Source organism: Ixodes scapularis, unplaced genomic scaffold, assembly GCF_016920785.2.
Source record: "Ixodes scapularis isolate PalLabHiFi unplaced genomic scaffold, ASM1692078v2 PGA_scaffold4__175_contigs__length_147842914, whole genome shotgun sequence".
Lineage (NCBI taxonomy): Eukaryota > Metazoa > Arthropoda > Arachnida > Ixodida > Ixodidae > Ixodes > Ixodes scapularis.
Window position 1 is genome coordinate 12,382,904 of NW_024609879.1, and position 18,470 is coordinate 12,401,373.

The 18,470-nt window shown below is 43.5% G+C and overlaps 1 protein-coding gene across 1 annotated transcript in view; it reads right to left on the bottom strand.

The window, feature by feature from the left end:
* The window catches only part of LOC115310331 (disintegrin and metalloproteinase domain-containing protein 17-like), a 260,003-nt gene that overhangs the window by 219,037 nt on the left and 22,496 nt on the right, over positions 1-18,470 (bottom strand). Inside the window, exons 3-4 of the mRNA XM_040210410.1 lie at positions 4,865-4,957; positions 566-692 (exon numbers count right to left, since the gene is read on the bottom strand). Coding sequence (XP_040066344.1) covers positions 566-692; positions 4,865-4,957 — 220 coding nt within the window. The remainder of the gene's footprint in view (positions 1-565; positions 693-4,864; positions 4,958-18,470) is intronic.

Genomic DNA, 18,470 nt, shown 5'->3' on the forward strand with positions numbered 1-18,470 from the left:
TTGCCTTTCTTTCATATTTTCTTCGGCCATTAGTTATCATGCAAGAAATGCGATAGCTTTTGTGTAGAAAAACGAGTCCCGCACGCACGACGTTTTTTTTTTACATGTCTGTTTATTCGTTTTCGATGACGTTGAGGACGTTTATAAATTAAACAATATGTATATATTTTTCAATAATTTTGTTTGACATACTATTTATAATTTCAAGTGTTCTACACTCTACGTACATCAGCACATTGGCCCATTGGCCATGACCGCTAGGCACCAATAGTTTCTCTTTGTGATCAGTAAATTTCGCATTATAATTTTCGTGAATGTTCGTGTGAACACTCGGTATACTTGACGAGTATTCCCCTAAACACTGAGGAAACGCTCGACATACTTGACGAAGGTTTCCCCGAAAATAGAGGAAGCACAATAAAGTAATTTTGATTTACTGTGCAATTTCTTAGTCAACGCCGCAGAAGTACATTTTTGTTATAGCCACTAAAGTAAGTGATTTTAGGTACTCCTTGCAAAAGTTATATTTTATATTATTGTAAAATGTTAATCTATGTAGTTATACCAGCGTCTTTTTTTTCGTGATTCGTAGGGGGCTCCACCTCGTAGATCCTGTGTGCAAGATATCCCTCCTCAGATCGAGCCACCAAAGGCAGAGGAGCGATGCGTAATTTGTTATTGAGGACTCCCATCTGAAAGGGAATAAAAAAAGAACTCCATAGAATCACCACGCAGGAATTTGACGCACGTGACACGTTGTTTGAATGGTCTTTTATTCATTACTTGTTCGCCGTACGATTTCTATAATCATAATGCCAATATTCCTTTTGTAGAGCAACCGAGTTGGCAATATACATAAGAGTGGGCAAGTACGAAATGGAATGATCAATACATCAGTATAATCACAATGTAAGACGCGCGATGGTACAGTCTTGGAATTCGAGAAAAGGAGGGTTATGGCTGCTGCAAGTTTAGCATTATAATCTAACTATATAAAGTGTTGTCAGGAAGAGCCTTTTACTGATTTCTGGGAACATGTAGAAGTTTGAGAGGAAATGATGTACGGTTAAAACTGGACGGGATTTGATGAATGGTCGCAACATAATAAACTTGCGTGACCAGGTGACAATGAAGATTTTTTTTAGTTCTTGTAATAATAATTGCTTAACGTCCTTATAATCACCAATTAAATATTTAGCTGAATTAACACCTCACCTTGGGGTTTTGTCGGGTGTACGCTACAGTCAAGTTTAGAAAAACTTGGATGAAGAATTCACGTCTTATGAGAAAGAGAGGCCAGACTTCTTAGTGCACACGAGACCAGCAAATTCACTCACCTTATGACATAAATACAACAGTTCCAAAATCGAGACCCACCTTTACATAGTTCTTAAGAACGAAGTCTACTAAAGGACAGTTCAAATGTTTATAATTGACATTTAAAAAAATAGTCTTATTGAACGCTACAATCTATTTATTATGAAACATATTTTTACTTTCTTTTCTCATAAACAGGTTTTGGTTGCGTGGGCGCTATGACGCTTCGAAATCAGAAGGTGAGAATGTGTCATTTTTTTAAATTAACTGTATCATATCTGACCAAACTACTTAATTTTTCTTCCCTATTAAAATCCTAGACGGGTTATTACCAACTGCCTAGGTATAAAACGAGTGATTAGCGTTGCACGAAAGATAACGGGACTTTAAGAAAAATATATGATTGTTTGTTTATAGGACTAATATGGTATTGTCAGATTGCAACCAACCATTTCACATTCTTGTATATGAAAACTTCCGGTTCAAGGATCACACAGAGTCGCAGATCGTGCATTTAATCAGGGGTTGGTATAACTAATAAGATGCTGATTCAATTGAAATCAACTTCCATTAAAGTGTATCAGTAATTATTCACGTATTTGCATTTGCCGACACTTTTCTAGGCTGACTCTATTCATAAAAAATGCCTGATGGCCAAAAACATACACGAATTAGGATATTGAGTTGTGTTTGTGAATAAAGGTATTTCGTGAAGTGTACGTGCTGAAAATTTAGATATTACTAGCATACAAGGAAAAAACCGTGTGACTAAATCTTATTATAATGCGAAGTCCGCACAAGCAAAGAATAAACAATAATAATATTAAATGCCATATTCTATGCGTATAGTTTAGCGACGTAACTTTGTCCAGTCGGTTCTGACCATCGGCCGACTAGAGACGATAACTCACTTTGTAAATTGAATAGAATGGTCAGTAAAGATTGGAAGAGTTAGTTGCATCCCGGAGCGATCTTTTTATGTTTTTTTTTCCCTTTGAAAATATTCCACGTGTTCTACTCATAATTGTTTTCGTATTTTCATTACCACGCTATATAACGCCTGTCAGATAAGAATGTTGATCGGTGTATACTAGTGCGGCACTTTTGTTCTCTGCTTCGCTTTCCTCATCAAACTTCTTGCGTATCTCCTCATCAGTGGTGCACTTGTTCCTTGCCTTCGGTAAAAAAAGGAATACGCTAAACGTATTTCAAATCAGATTTTTATAAAAAACAAAAAGTAGACTTGAGGCATATTTTTACCATACATTCAACATCTCAGGCTAAGTTTTATGTGCCTTGGGTTTACTCGGTACCTCAGCAGTATGGTCCGAGTGTCGACCCGATCTTAAAACAAACTGAAAGTATAAGTCCTGCGGCAAACTTTTGGCGGGGTAAAATATGCGTTTTGTTTTATAAAGTTTGAAAACAAGTATACGTATCGTGCATTTATTTTTACCATTGGTGTTTAGAGCAAGTTGAGATAAAGATCGTAATTGGCACCGTACGTAATTTGTTCTTCTTTTCTTAAAAACAGGCTAATTTCTTTGAGGCGCTATTAGTTTTGGTTTCCGCTTTGCGAACAGCCTCGCGCTAACATTATTTCACGTGGCTATGTCAGCATGTTGCGCAGTATGGTCGCTCTTGATTTCGCCCCAAATCCCCTCAGTTACTTCCCATATTTGTTACATTTCAAATTTATTATTTCTTGCAAAATCATTTTGTGAGTAACAAAACTCTAAAGAACATTTTTATTCTTACTGACTTAGCAATGTGGCTATGTGAGCTGTTATCGTTTATTCTGACATCCATCGCCTAAATGAACGAGAAAACGAAATGTATAAAAAAATCAATGCTTTCTTTTTCCTCCATCCTTTCGAAACGAATAAGTTATAGTGTTCTCACGATTATACACCATGCACGTGAGTATAAAAACAGTTATTTACTGTATGGCGCACGCGACACTCAGTGGTAACTCTATGCACCTAATAATGTAAGTGGGGCATAGTTATTTATCACGACCCTTTATTAAATGATCTTATAAATTATAATATGGGAACTATAGAATAGATTTAACCAATTTATACTGTACGAGAATGTAAGAAAATAGCGGAAATTACATATATGTCATATTTCATGATACACCGACCCGAAATGACTAGCTACCTTTCCCAGGTAGCGCGCCTCAGAAACCCCTAACTTGGCACAAGCTTGGCAACCTTAGGAGCCCAACTTAATTAAGCCAAATACGGATTTCGCTCCAAGGCGTTATTTGGTGCCAGAGGTATTTGCTTCGGCGTTCCTATGTCCTGTCCTATGTTGTGTCCTATGTCCTATGCTTTGTTCTGTCTCTTTTGCGCTGTTTCTCATTATGTCGAGCAACCAACCAGCCGAGCAAGGTATCCTGTCAAAATACTATTATATGGAAAGCAAGATAATCGATTTCCAGATAATCCAGTCAATTATACACTTCAAAGGCGCCAGATGACAGTCAAATATAAAGCCTAAATCTAGGACTTGCTTGGCGAATTTGTGCCAACGTATCAATACTCTATCCAGAGAAGGTCAAGTACGACCTGACTTGGTTTCTTCGGTGTTTTTAGGGGCATAAACTCTCGCACACATCTACATTTTGGCTCCAACAACTGTGCTACCTTGCTATTAAAAACTCGCCCTTTGATATCGTCAGTTTGTCGCATGGCAAACTGACGTAATTGAAAACAAACGTTTTTACATTATCTACATAGAAATGGCTCGTTTTGTAACTTTTTAACGGATACATTTTTTTAAAAAATGCTGCCAATTGTTACGTTTTTTTTATTAAATTAAAAAAAAAAATTGCATCTCCGATTTAGTGATGTGACGTAGGTATACACTTGACACAAAACATTTCGCTACCTAGTTTTTGTTTTTTTGCTGCGTTACTTTTACGTAATTCAATGACGATCACATGTTTACACTATGTAGTGCGTTGCCAACGCATTATAGACAAAATATATGTCCGGTTTTTCTGGGTGGGGTGGGCCTCCCCCTGTGTTTTCGAGGTTTGTGTTTACGCCGGCAACTGTAAAAGGGGGAGGGGGACGGGAGGGGGTATATCTGTGTGTTCTGCTTATGTACGATTCGTCGGCGGGGGGCAAGGAAGCGTTGCGAGGGAGTGGGGGATTAGCAGAAGTGACAGTGGAGGGTGATAAGTCAACTGCGTGGACGTTCTCATCGACTGTGTGGCGCCTAGGGCATGTAGATGGCTGTGTGCGTGAGAAGGGCTGCTGACGCGGACTGGACGGGAGGAAGCGGTTTGACCTTCGGGACTGCGGATGTCGGGTGGGGGCACCGGGGGTGCTCGCCTTTTTAAACGAGTGTCTGAAAAATAAACGTTCAGCTGTGTTTGAGACGTTGTGTTGTATTCGTCCCCTTCTGTGTTCCTGAGTCTCGGGTTTTATTACCATGAATCATCACCAGCTCGCTTGTTTTTTAAGTATTATTGAGGTTTTACTACTATTTCTTACTTCATATTCCCATTAGAAAAAAGAGCACAAGATATGCATACCACTTCAATAGTGTCCTCCACTTCTTCTACAGATACAGCGGCCATCTTCTCTCTGTCTTGGAACACATTTTCTTCAAGCTTAGTTCCGTTCATCTGAATAAGACACAATCGATATTAAAATCTGTTTAAGCAAAACATTTTATTGTGTATAGATTATCAATCAACGTGGAATTCAATATTTGCGCGGAGTTCTTATTTTGTACCTTTATTTATTGATCTGCATCTGATTGAGATTAGATCATACAGGCGTTTTTGGTCGATATTTTATTTACTCACATCTTTATGTTACTCCCCCTCCGCCCCGCCCCCCCCCCCCCCCCCAAAAAAAAAGAACGTGAAAAGTTTAAAAACCAAATGTATTTCTTGAGATAAAAAACAGAGGTCTGCCTAAGAGCAGTAACCCCCATTTTGGCATTTTGTTTATGTATGCAAAGTTTGATGTCCCGTAAATTCAGCAAAGGATTACAGAAAATGAAATATTTTATAAATATAGTAGTTTATATCGCTAACATCTATACAATGTCTACAGTTTTCCAAAAAAAAGTATATCGTGCGTCAAGATTGCAAAAACCTCGCAACTTCGACATATTAGCTATATAATTATGATTTATTATTTTGTAGTGTTTCTTGGGGTATAGCACTGATATTTTTTTAAATATATTATTGACAAAGGGTCTATCTGAGTATAATTTGTTCATTCAGTTCGTAAAAGATATTTACATAGCTTCATACATGTATAAAGGTAACGCACCGCAACTTAACCGACGCACTTGACATCATTTCGCAGTATTTTTCTTTTAAACACGTTGCCTTTTTTGTCTTCGCATAAAATATACCGCTTCGATGCGCACATATTTCTCTACTTAGACATCTTTACCCGAAACTGGTGAGGTTTTATCGCCAAACATTTTTAAGCTTCCCTTGTTAATTTTTTTTTTTTCAAAAGCACTTCTTAAAAGGATCTATCATCTAGAAATCAATTGATGCTCTATTTTATATATGAAAGCTTCGAGATTGTGTCAAACATTTTCGAAGGTAGATCTTTTCATAAATTTAATGTACACCTTTATATGTTTCGTGTTCAAGTGATGTATTTTATCGCATCGCCATGTTTCTGCAATAAAATTAAATAGCATTATCTTGTATATATACGCTTATAAATGTACTTTCCATAGAGAAGTTTTGTTTACAAACTGCGGCCTCATGTTTCTGCGCTCTAGGAAGAAGACCCATGTTGTTTAGAAAAAAAACTATTTTCAAACTCCTGTAAAAAAAATGTTTTTCGTGCAAGACTTGTCATATTATGATACGCTGGAGAAAAACAACCTTCTGCGTTAAGTCCTCATTTCTAACTCTTTTCGCTCGCGTTCGGCAAAATTGAAAAGCATGCGTGAAGGGCCTAAGCCCGCACCTCGTATCGCTGCGCCAGCAGTGTTCTTCCGCAGCATAAAGGCCGTCTGCTTTCATCGCCGTCACCATAGCAACGAACGCCGAATGAATGCAAGCACGCACGATACACACCGTCTGCTAGCCGAAGTTTAATAGTTTTGTATTGAGGAGCCGCAGACTGTCGCAGCGAAGCGTCGTGAACGCTGAGGCGCCCCTCTCCCATCACGAGGCGTCGCGGCATAAACGGTGAGGGGGGACCTCTGTGTTGACGCCACGTGGGGCGGGTAGAGCTCTTTCCAGTGATCGACGTGTGGCGGACAAAGAGTCCAACAGACGACAGCACTCAACGCCCGATGCCGACCGACACCCGCGCACCTTGGCGCGAAGAAAAAGATGACGAAGCACGCGCAACCAGCTCCCGGGTGAAACACAGCTTGTCGTTCCAAGCAAGACTATGGTTCAGACAACCAAACTAGCCGTCGATAAAAGACAGCTATTGTAGCTCAGTCGTCGATGGAATTATTACGTGCTACAAACTGGTGACCCAAACGTCGAACCCGTCCCTGCTAGTTAGTTGTGCTAACCTACAACTGCTGAAATGACGGACCAAGACTACACACCGATGCCTCCACCGGTGAGCCTTCCTTGCTGGCTGCGAACATCGGCGCACAAACTTCAAGCTTCCCGCCTTTTGGAATGGCGACGCAAAACTCTCGTTTCTACACGTCGAGGTCCTATTTCGGTCACACCGGAATGCATCGCAAAGGTCCCGGTTCGACTACGTAATAGCTGCGCTACCTTAAGCTACTGCCGCGATAGTTCGCGACATTCTACGTGCATCACCCGACAACTCATATGATCGCCTTAAAGAACGTATTCACCGGACCACGGAATCCGAACAACGCCGCCTACAACAACTCTTGACGACAGAAGTGTTAGGAGACCGAAAACCAACAGAACTCTTACATGCACCAACTGCTTGGTGACCAGCCTGACACAGTCGAGGTATCAATTTTCAGAAAACCTTTCCTTGAACGGCTCCCAAACAACGTCCGTATGATCCTGTCCGCCTCAGAAATAACATCTACCGAGGCCTTAGCTCGCATGGCAGACAGGATCATAAAGGTCGATACACCTACCATCTCGACTCTTGGTACAACCAGACCATCATCATATCCAAGCAAGGACCCCATAGAGAAACTCAACGCCGTCGTCTCATGAGTTTCAGGAAAGGTGGACCAACTTAACACCGAAGTGTACTCCCTTCGGCTGGCTGAGCCACGCCCACTAAGCAATGATCAGAGGTCATCGAATTGGCGACCTCAAACGGGACGACCCCGGTCAAGTACAACAGCCGCCGGGGAACCTAATTGACACTGCTGGTACCACCAAAAATATGGAGAGCAAGCCCGCCGCTGCATTCCTCCCTGCGCTTACCAGGGAAACTTCCGAAGCACGCATTAACGACGGCAAATGCAGTGGTACCTGATATCAGTCGTCTTTTTTTTTTATTACGGAGAATAACACAAAAATGTATTTTTTAATTGACACAGGAGTGGAGATCAGTGTAATTCCTCCAAGTGAAGAGGACCGCCGACACCGTCAAAGCTGTCCGTCACTTCAGGCTGCAAATAATAATAATAATAATAATAATAATGTTTATTTTCCGTCAAAACACAAATGACGGAGGGAGACCGAGGAAAAAAGCTGCATCATGCAGCTTGACGGGCCCTCGGCCCCCCCTCCTTACAAATGGTTTCACCATCGCGACATTCGGAGAAAGATCGCTCACACTCGATATTGACCTCCACCGCCCCTTTCGTTGGGTGTTTCCAGTCGTTGAAGTAACTCGTCCCATTATAGGCGCCGACTTCCTTCGTTTCTTTAACCTCAATGTGGATGTTCGGTGTAAAAGACTGATTGGCGCAAACACGCAACTCAGCATTCAAGGGTTGTGCTCAGAGGAACCACTAATTTTAAAGATCACGATTGATTCTCCGTGGCAAAGCGTTCTCGCAGAATTTCCTGCCATAACACGCCCATCTATAACTGAACGACCTGCCAAACACACAGTAACCCATTGCATCGAGACAATCGGCCCTCCCGCGTTCTCCCGCCCACGCCGCCTTGCTCCAGACCGCTCCAAGTTGCCAAGAATGAGTTCAATCATATGCTCGTACTTGGCCTGATACGACCGTCTTCCAGGAACTGGTTTTGTCCTCTGCATATGGTTCCCAAAAAGACAGGCGACTGGAGACCCTGCGGCGATTACAGGGCTCTTAACAAAGCCACTATCCCTGACTTCACTGGTGCCATTGCAAGATCAACAATCTTTTCTAAGATTGACCTCGTAAAAGCCTATCACCTGGTCCCCGTGGAGCCAGCCGATATTCACAAAACGGCGATAATCACACCATTTGGCCTGTTCGAATTTCTACGCATGCGTTTCGGCGTGCATAATGCTGCGCAGACATTCCAACGCCTTATGGACCAGATAGTGCGAGGACTCTCGTTCTGTTTCGCCTACTTGGACGACGTCCTTGTCTTCAGCCGCACTCCAGAAGAACATCAGAAACATCTTCACACCATTTTTTTCAAGACTGGACAACTATGGCATTACCATACAAATCGAAAAATGCGAATTTGGCGTATCAGAACTTGATTTCCTCGGTCATCACCTCGACCAAAAAGGAATCCATCCACTTCAGTCACGAGTACAAGCAATTCGTGACTTTCCTACACCGACAACGGTGAAACAACTACGTCGTCTAGGTCTTCTAAACTTCTACCGCCGTATTTACCACACGCAGCAGCAACGCTGACACCTCTCAACACTCTCTTGGCAGGAATCACGAACAACAAGCACCTGTCTCGTGGAATAACGCAACAACTTCCGCATTTGCCACGGTGAAGAAACAACCTGCTGAGGATTCTATTTTTACCCACCCACACTGCGAGGCTCCGTCCTCTTTAATGGTGGGCGCTCCCGACGTGGCAGTTGGAGCAGTGTTCCAACAGTATCTTCATGGCAAATGGTGTCCAATTGGATTTTTCTCTAAAACTCTATCACCTGCTGAACAACGGTACAGCACATTCGACCGAGAGTTACTGCCCATCTGTATCTCAGTCAGGTACTTCCGTTACTTGCTCGAAGGTCGTCAGTTTTCCATCTACACTAACCACAAACCGCTCACGTTTGCAATGACATCCAGTGCTACACACTCTCCTCGAGAAATGAGGCATCTAGCCTTTATCTCTGAATTTTCCACAGGCATACGACCCATTTCTGGCCAGAACAACGTCATTGCCGACACTCTATCAAGAGTGTCTGTGAATACATCGTACACCGCAAACCCTTCTATAGATTTTTCAGCGCTAGTCACGTCACAAGCAGTGGACCCGGAACTCCAACTGCTCAAGGCATCGTCGACTACACTTACTCTGAAGGACATCCAGATGAACTCCTTCTTATGAGTTGTGAATACGAAAGCACGCACGCCACTCTTCGCTCTCTTTAATCTGCGGCGTACAACGCGGTGACCTTGGGCGTGGAACGGTGGAGCCGCTGCCTCGCAGACACGCAGCGCAGACGCGCCGTCCAAAAACGTCATTTTGTGTTCGGTACCATGGTGATGGCGATGAAAGCAGGCGGCTTTACGATGCAGAAAAAAACTGCGGCGCAGCGATACGAGGTGCGTGCTGAAGCGCTTCCCGCATACTTGTGAATGGGCGGAACGCGTATAAAAAGAGTTCGAAATAAAGATTTAACGCGGAGGCTGGTCTTATCCAAATCCTTATAACTTAACAAGCCTTCAACGAAAAGCGTGCTTTTTTTTTAGCCACCCCGCGCTTTATTTTGTATTTTCTTTTTATCCGTTAAATTTTCTTAAATTATCCAACAGCCAAAAAGATTTTGTAAAACCTACGGGGAGTTTCCACACCCAAAACTTTGGCGACGATGCGGCAACACGCGAGGAGCGCGAGCGGGACCAAGGCACGGGGTGGAAGGCGCGTGGCTAGGAGACAGGTCAGCTACTTCAGCCATGACAGCGTAAGCCGCCGAACAACGGGCTTAAAGGTCAAAGATAACTCCATCAGTACTTGGCTCCTTCCTCCGGAGGAGCGTTGAGCAAGAATACCGCAAATGGCGTACCAGTGTAGAGCCCGCCGCTTGCCTAGCGCCAGGTAGAGCAGTGTCACGATGGACGAGAAGAACATGATCCGCGACAGGCGCCTGCTCGGATGCCGCTCCCAGGCCAAGACAAGTTCTAGGGGACTCTGCTGGAAAGGTATCTGGGCTGTTACAAGCAGCAGCAATGTTGCAACCCGCCGAACGCCTGGCAGACCTGACTGGGGGGCGGCGGATATATTCGAGCTGTCCTTTTGCGGCTACGCGAGGAACCCCTGACTGCGAATAGCCCTTATCTCCAAGATAATGGCCCCGGTGTGTTTCCACTCTCTACTGTGTTACGCCGTCTCGGTGGAGCACTCGTAAGAGCTACGCTGAGGAGATTAAAGACGCCAAGGAGAGTCTTCGAGAGTCCCAAGTTTAAGTAGGAAGGCAGTAAGACGATCACGTGCGGCGTCAATTGTCCGCTTTCTGATTCAGCTATCCAGTTCTCCCACATTGCTCCTCCAGTCATGCTTGTGGCGCGTCAGCAGAGGAGGGTGGAAAGAATATAAAGTGCAGGCCTTATCACTAAATACTAAATTATTTTAAAGTGGCAATGCCAGCGTTTTTGTTCGTTCTCCCTTTACACCCGAGCTAGTTATGGTGCAAGCTGGAAGACGTTTTTAAGTTAGGCAGCGCTAGTGGTAATGCTCGGATGGGGGGAGGGAGACTGGTCAGAAAGCCGGCAATTCGTTTGTTATTCTCACTTTTTTCCTGAATTTTATATCAGTGCTTATCTGAAACTTATGTGCGTGATTTGATGCGCGTTCTGTTTCTTAACCCGAGATAGTCGGGGGTTGAGCGGGAAGACGTTTTTTAAACCAAAGCGGTGCTGTCGACGATGCTCGGTTAGAGAGAGAGACCAGTGGGAAAGCAGGCAAATATTTTGTCATCGTCACTTTCTCTTAATATTAAGATGAGGTCATAGATATTGGTTACGGGAGGTTTATAATTTTTGTGAAGTGTTCCGACCCGCCCACGTGAATTGGTTCAAACGTATACAATAGTGAAGAGTGTCCGCTGATTTAGTGAACCATGTAGAAGCCAGAAGGGGTGGGGGCCAAGATGTGGGGATTTTGGACAGTCGATACTTTGGCGACGATGCCACGGGCGCGCGAGCAGTGTGCGCGGAGACAAGGCATGGGGCGCGAAGCTGCGTGGTTAGGGTACAGGACAGTTCAGTCATGGCAGCGTAAGCCGCCGAAGACTGGGCTCGAAGATTAAAGGTATCTTCATCAGGACTTGGCTCCTTTCTCCGAGCAAGTGGTAAGCGAGAATAACACAGATCATTTCTTCCTTTTTTTAATGTTTGCCAAAGTGTAAGTTAATTTTAGATGCCTGATACTAAAACAACAATCAGTAAATGCACACATAGACTTGCGGTAGTAGTTCGAAGCATCAAGATGAGTCTGTCCTGTGCCGAACTGGCCTTCACGCTTGTTCCATAGGTCGCTGCTAGGTACAGGTGCAAAGTGACACACTATTCCCCAAGAGAGGAAGCTCTCCGTGGTAGAAGCCAAGCACAATATGACAGTGGAACCGTGCAGTAACACTTAACTCTTTTTATCATATTCCAAATATTACACGCGGTCGGCACACAGAATGTTCAAGGAGTCGTTATATAGAAATGGTGGTCATATTGCACGCTATGCGTTGCGAGAGAAAGTCAGTTTTAAGTCGCGCTTTGGCCTACAACTTTTAGTACATTCCCCTTTTAACTGAAACACAAAGCACAAGCACATAACCTAGAGTTAATATAATTTAAGAATGTCCCTCGAGACTCGGTAAAATATGAATAGACGATATTACACACAGAGTCTCAACCAAAGTTATGTTTAAAATGTGAAGGGAACAAAGTTTGCATCTTGTAAAATTACCCTACAAAACGTTTGGTCACATGCGGGCTACTAAAAATTTAACATGATTTAAGTAGAAAAAAAAACTGAGAATAAGGAAAAAAGGGAGCACAACACAACATAAGAGTCTCAAGCACAACTCAAAGCTGTGTTTGAGACTGTGTGTTGTGTGGTCCTTCGTCTTTTCACCAATCTTGGGGGTTATTCTTAAATTACGTTTAATTTACACCAGCTCCTCTGCGTCCTAAAGTTTTGTTTGTTCAACCTAGGTTGTCGCTGTCGAGGAAGGAACCGAACATAACACTTTGGTTCAACTTTTCAAGTGAACGCTTAACTTTATATAAGAACACAAGAATTCTCGACTCTGTTATACACGATGGGCACTCAACATTATAGTAATTATGAAAAAAAATGGTCGTGATTACGCTCTCTGCGGTCCGAGAGAGAGACAGTTCCAAGTTCAGCCTCGTTGTACGACTTTGCTGTACATGCCACTTTTTCATTCCAGCGACGGGGCACACGTTTCTCCATTGTTCCTTTTTCGAATTTCGAAACTCCATTAGTTGGTTTGCTTCCAAGCATATCAACTTGACTTTTTTAGGCTGCTGGGACGACACTGCTAAGATGTCTTGGGTGTTTTGTATCGCCACGCTTGCTGGCTGTCGCACGTTGTGCGGAGTAACCTGATGTTTTACAAATCTTCTTAATTCATCGCACTCGTTTTTGCCATATCCAATCGCAAAAACCAAATATTTGGCTACAGGGTACTCTTTATTCCTAAATTCGTGCAGGTAATAACGGTCCTTAAATTGGTTAGCTGCTCCATCGCCTACATAAGTAACTTGCCAGTAAACAGGAGCTTTGTCATCGATCCACTCCGTCACTTTTTCGAGTGCACAGCAGGCGTGGGGAAATTCGTGACACACATTGTTGCTGATGGCGGCAAAGCAGCGTGTGAATTTTAACGTTGCAGATGAATGAGAAGATTGAAACGTGATTTTTTGGCAAATGGGAGGCCTGGACTTCATCTGAAAGTAAAATGGATCAATTGTCCGAAAAATCAAAATGTATCTCGAGGCATCCTTTTTCTTTGAAAAACTTTTTCGTGTATATCGCCTTTCTTTGAACTTTCCTAGCGTGAATATAAAAGATCCACCCTCCAGTCAGTGTCTGAAGTTATTTTATAAATATCGACGAATCCAAAGCTTTCAATTATATAGCCAGATTTCCATGCCACTATCAAAAATTCTGCTTCTGGAATTTCAAACCGTTCGAGCGTAAAATTGCAATCCTTAGGGCACCTCTCGCAGTTCCTCAGTTGGCATTGAATTGCTGGCTGAGTACAACTGTACGGGAATTCCAGGTCAGAGACGCAGATGCTTTTACCGATAACGCTTTCAAGAGTTGCTACGCAAAGCTCGGAACTTGCGCAGTATATGCTTACACAAACTTCTTTCTGGGGTGCATTGCACACTTGACCCACCGAGGTCGGAATGAATGAAAGTTGCTGAGGCATCTTGGATTCGATATGTGCAAACACCCGAAATTCCTCTCGGAAGGATCGTTTCCTAAAAGGCTTGGGCATGCGTTGCTTTTCTGCTTTTATCTAACACGCACATGACATCCCTCTTGTTTGGGTTGTGTCGAGAGCAGCCTTCTTCTTTGCTACAGGACTCAAGAAGTAGAGATATCTCGTCATCGCATACCTCGGATCTTGAGTGGGGTTCCGGTACAAGCCACCCACCTTGGTATTCTATCAATTTCCGAGATTTGTGCATAATATACCGAGTGGAATCCTGCACAACACTCCCTCTCTCTTCTCGTCCTGGATAGGGGAAGGAGCGTCAGTAGCCGGCATCGTTCCTGGTGAGGAGCGTATGCCGCGTATTTGTGCCGAAAGCTCTGAATACCCTCACTCCACTTCTTACTGTCAGCTTGCGATGGTCTTGGAACGTGGGGTGTGCAGTGCGCCATTCGAATCGCCATACAAACATCAGTGATAGCGGCAAATTTTATTTTAGTTTGTTTTCTTTGTTCATAGAACTCTCTGCAGCGGCTTTGTAGTTGAATTGTTTGCTTTAGTTGTGACACTTCTGGAGCAGTGGATAGCGATTCAGCTTCTCAGTTGCCTCAAAATCTGGAATAAACTTAATTCCAGTCTCAGACCTTTCCTGCGAACAGTGTACGTATTTTGTGGTTGAAGAATTTCGAAACAGTTTTGGAAGAGACCATCTGTTCTTTTCACTTCTTCAGATGTCTCCTGGGGCGAAATGTTTTTGACGGAGTCGGCACCGAGACCTTTCACGCGATGAAAACTTATCTGCTTTGGTTACCTTTTCTTGAATTTAGTGATATAGACAACACCAAATATCTGACGACGCTGTTAGTCGATGCCAAAGCTGAGGAGTGTTCTGACTCGATGCAACTTGACAGAACTCGTGGATGGTTAAGTTTTGAATCGTAGGACCCGCACCATGATATTTGTATTTTTACTTCGCGGCAAGAGTTAAAGGGAAGCTATGGAGGTTCTTGAAAAAAATTAGTTAGAAGTGAATTCTAGTGTATTTTTATCCCATGAAGCCGAATACCCAAACTATTTGCTGCGCAGGTATTGTTAAACGCGAGAAAACGCGAAAGACAGCCTCTGTACATGACGTCATCGACGGATCTTTTGGCTGCCCAAGGCTAGGGAGGCGGGGCTTCAGCCCTATTTTGAAATTGCTCTTATTGCTCTCCGGCGCGTCGCATTGAAATATAATTGTGATTCCGTTATTATGTATTATTTCTAAAGTCCAAATGAACGCAATATAGTGTTTTTTCTCAAATGTAGAAGTGCCCCATCTTCCCTTTAACCACGCACGGAATGCTGAAGCTATTACATTGACTCTGTCTCTTCTCCTTTATCTATTTCATGAGCGCAATGTTGGCGGGACATGAGACGTAACTTCGGTAATGTTTGGCATACCGCTAATATATCATTTGTCTATAATGATAATCCAAAAGTAATGCAAAGGAGCAAACGAGTTGGTAAATAATGACAATAATACTCGCTGCAGAAGGGAAACATGGGGGACAATGGGCCAACACAAATCTCCAAACAAATCTAGGTGACTGTTGCGCGACCAAAACACATTAGGCTGGTCCTGGTATCGAACCCGAGACCTCTTCATTACCTGTGGAGCGCTCTAGCAAATCAGCTAACTAGGATTCAAGTGTCAGTAGAGCAAACGGGTTTTATCTGCAGCAACCAGTCAATACAAAGAAGGGTGAACGGTCTGCATTTTAAGGTTATGATTATAACGCGACTACTACAAACGTGCACTGGCGCTGACAAGAATGACAATAAACATCCCGGCAGAAGGGGGAAACGGGCCAAACACAACTCTCCAAACAGAGCTAGGTGGCTGGTGCGCGACCGAAAGATTCCGCCTACTCCTGATATCGAGCCAGGGACCTCTACATTTCCAGTAGAGCGCTCTGCCAACTGAGCTAACCGGGAGTTTGACGCCGGTAGAGCAAACAGGTTTTATCAGCAACCACCAGTCTAGCGTCAACAATGGTGAGCAGCCTGCATTTTACAGTTATGATGATAGTGCAATCAATCCGAAGGTTCAAGCTAGCAGGACAATTTACTATATTTTTTGTGATGTTTTATTCTAGCAAGAGAGTACGTGTGTGCAATTAGACCCGATGTGCGCGGTAGGCCAATATTTGGGGGCTGACAGGGCGCCCTTCGCAGCTCACAGATATATCTGTATCTGCGCTCTTCAGACGGGCGCCGCGCTCGACAGCGCCATGCGGCGACCAGTGCGGCACGCTACGACTTCAGATTTCGTTTAGGTAACGGACTCGCCATCTCCCGCGTTCCCGCTAAATTAGGCTCCATTGCGCCCGCCGCGGCGAATTCGGGGTCTGCTGCTTTACTTTCGCTGCCAAAAGCATTATCGCCTTCGTCAACAACGGGTAAAAGCGATAAGTCACTCCGAACTGCACGAGTCTCGCTCGCGTGAATGACAAATTACGCATGCGCGGTGTACACATCTCGTGACTCTGTAATAGGCCGGTTTAGGTAAGCGCGTCTCGATCTATTCGCGACTCCAACTAACTATAGGTGGCGCCACTCATTTTTCAAAATGGCGGTTATGGTGAGGGTCGGAGATGCCTGCCGCTGTTCAGCCTGTCTAGTGTGCTGGCTTCACTGAGCGGCACGAATTATCTCTGGTAATACGAGGAAGCTAGGGTCTTGCGAGCGCAGGTCACCTCATTACCCTGAAAACGAGAACGGTGTTTAGCGTAATATTTACGAAAATATGCGCGTGTTAATTCTAAAGCGAAACTTAAACTAAGCTCTATCTTTGGTTTTAGTTTCCCGATATAGGTCTTAATTTCTGATTCTTTCATAACTCAAGATGTATCTCATATCGTTATTATTTAGTTAAAGAAGTTGTTCCCGGAAACTTTATTTAATGACATACATGTTTGATCCAGGCTAACATTTGTAGTTGCGGTAGTTGTTGAAAACTCAGTGCTGATATTTGTGCGTTCTCGCTGCCTTTTCTCGCTCAGATAATTGTGATGAGAAATAATAAACTGCGAGCCTTTAAATGGGTTTTGGGGTATTTAGATGATTAATTGGTTTAACCTTTTTCCCAGCAAAATAATAAGAGAATAATTCCAGTTTTTACAATGTGTCCACAAAACGTATGAATTAATAAACGCTGTTCCTACTGCAACAACCCAAAGAAGGGAGTCCGAGTCAGACGGCCGAAGTGTGTGCGTGTGTGTTCTTCATAGCAACGCGTGACGCACAGGACCTTATATTACATCCTGTGTTTGACTGTTTGTCTTTTTTTGATAACGATGTCAGGGTTTTTCATACGCTAAAAAGAGAACAAAATTATTCCTTTCTGAAAAGACAATTATGGTTGGATATGGCGCATTTTCGTGGTATTGACGTTAGTTGGGGGTACACATTGCCGCGATTTGTATTAATAATAATAATATTAAAATACAGATATTTTAACACGTTATTTTTCAAGCTCTAATATAATTTGTTGCTTATGATCTAATTTCGAACTCGTGAACAAATATGACAATCAAAAGTGTGCTAATCATCATCACTGGTGCCAATTGCAGCATTTTGAATTACCAAGTAATAAAATGAAAATAGTCTAACATGAATAAAAACATTATAGATAATGTGTGAAATTCATGTAAACTTACATTAATTGTGGGAAAGGTATATTTTGACATCAAAGTCTTGACTTTTGACAATCGGCAAATTGTCCAGAATCACCGCCAATATCCTTCCAAACCAATGGACCTTTTTGAAGAAGCGTTCTGCGCACGCGTGACCGCCCGATGCCAAGCGGCGGAAGTCGGAACGAAAAATCGAGGAAATTCGGAAGGAGGCTGTATTTCAGCGTGTAGAACGCGTAACTGCAGCATCTATATAATTGTGTTACACAAAAAAAAGAACGTGGACGGAAAGGAAAACACGACGTTCGGGTGGACGCCACGGATGCCCCTCTTTAAAGTCGCGTTGGGCAGGCGCCGCTGCTCAGAGAGCGAAGAAACTGGTAGCGTAGCTCCCATTATCGATTGGTAGCGCACGTAGGTCACTTCCTCGATATTTAGTTCGTGTAGCCACCGCCTGGTGCCGTCGGTATGTGGAAAAGGTCCATTGCCCCCCCCCAAAAAAAAATAAAAACAATTTGTTTAATTATTAATTTTTTCATAACATTTAGTTGCTTTCATTTTTACGCTCCGTCGTTTTGCCACTCTCGTCCTTTCGAGTTTGATCGAACGCCTACTTGCTTGCACGTCTGCTTACTGCAGCACGTTTCGTTGGCGTTGGAAGCCGGTGAAACAGTAGTGAGTGTTAGTATTGCGTATACGAGCGAACGCAAGCGCCGTGTGTTTGCGTTAACTTTGCGTGTTCCACACTGCCCGTGCGCGGAGCCCAAAATTGCGGTCTTGGATGGCGCATGGCGATGAGGCGCACGCTCAACGTGGAGCACGCAGCTCTAACGCAAAGGCACACCGCTTGCATTTGCTTCCATGCGCATTCTATGCGCAATACTGAAACTCTCCAGCAAGGTACAATTCCATACCGGTTGCAGCAGTGTGTAAGGACAGTGAAGATCGAGTGTTGTTTGCATTCGGAAATGACATTTCGCGAGCCATGATC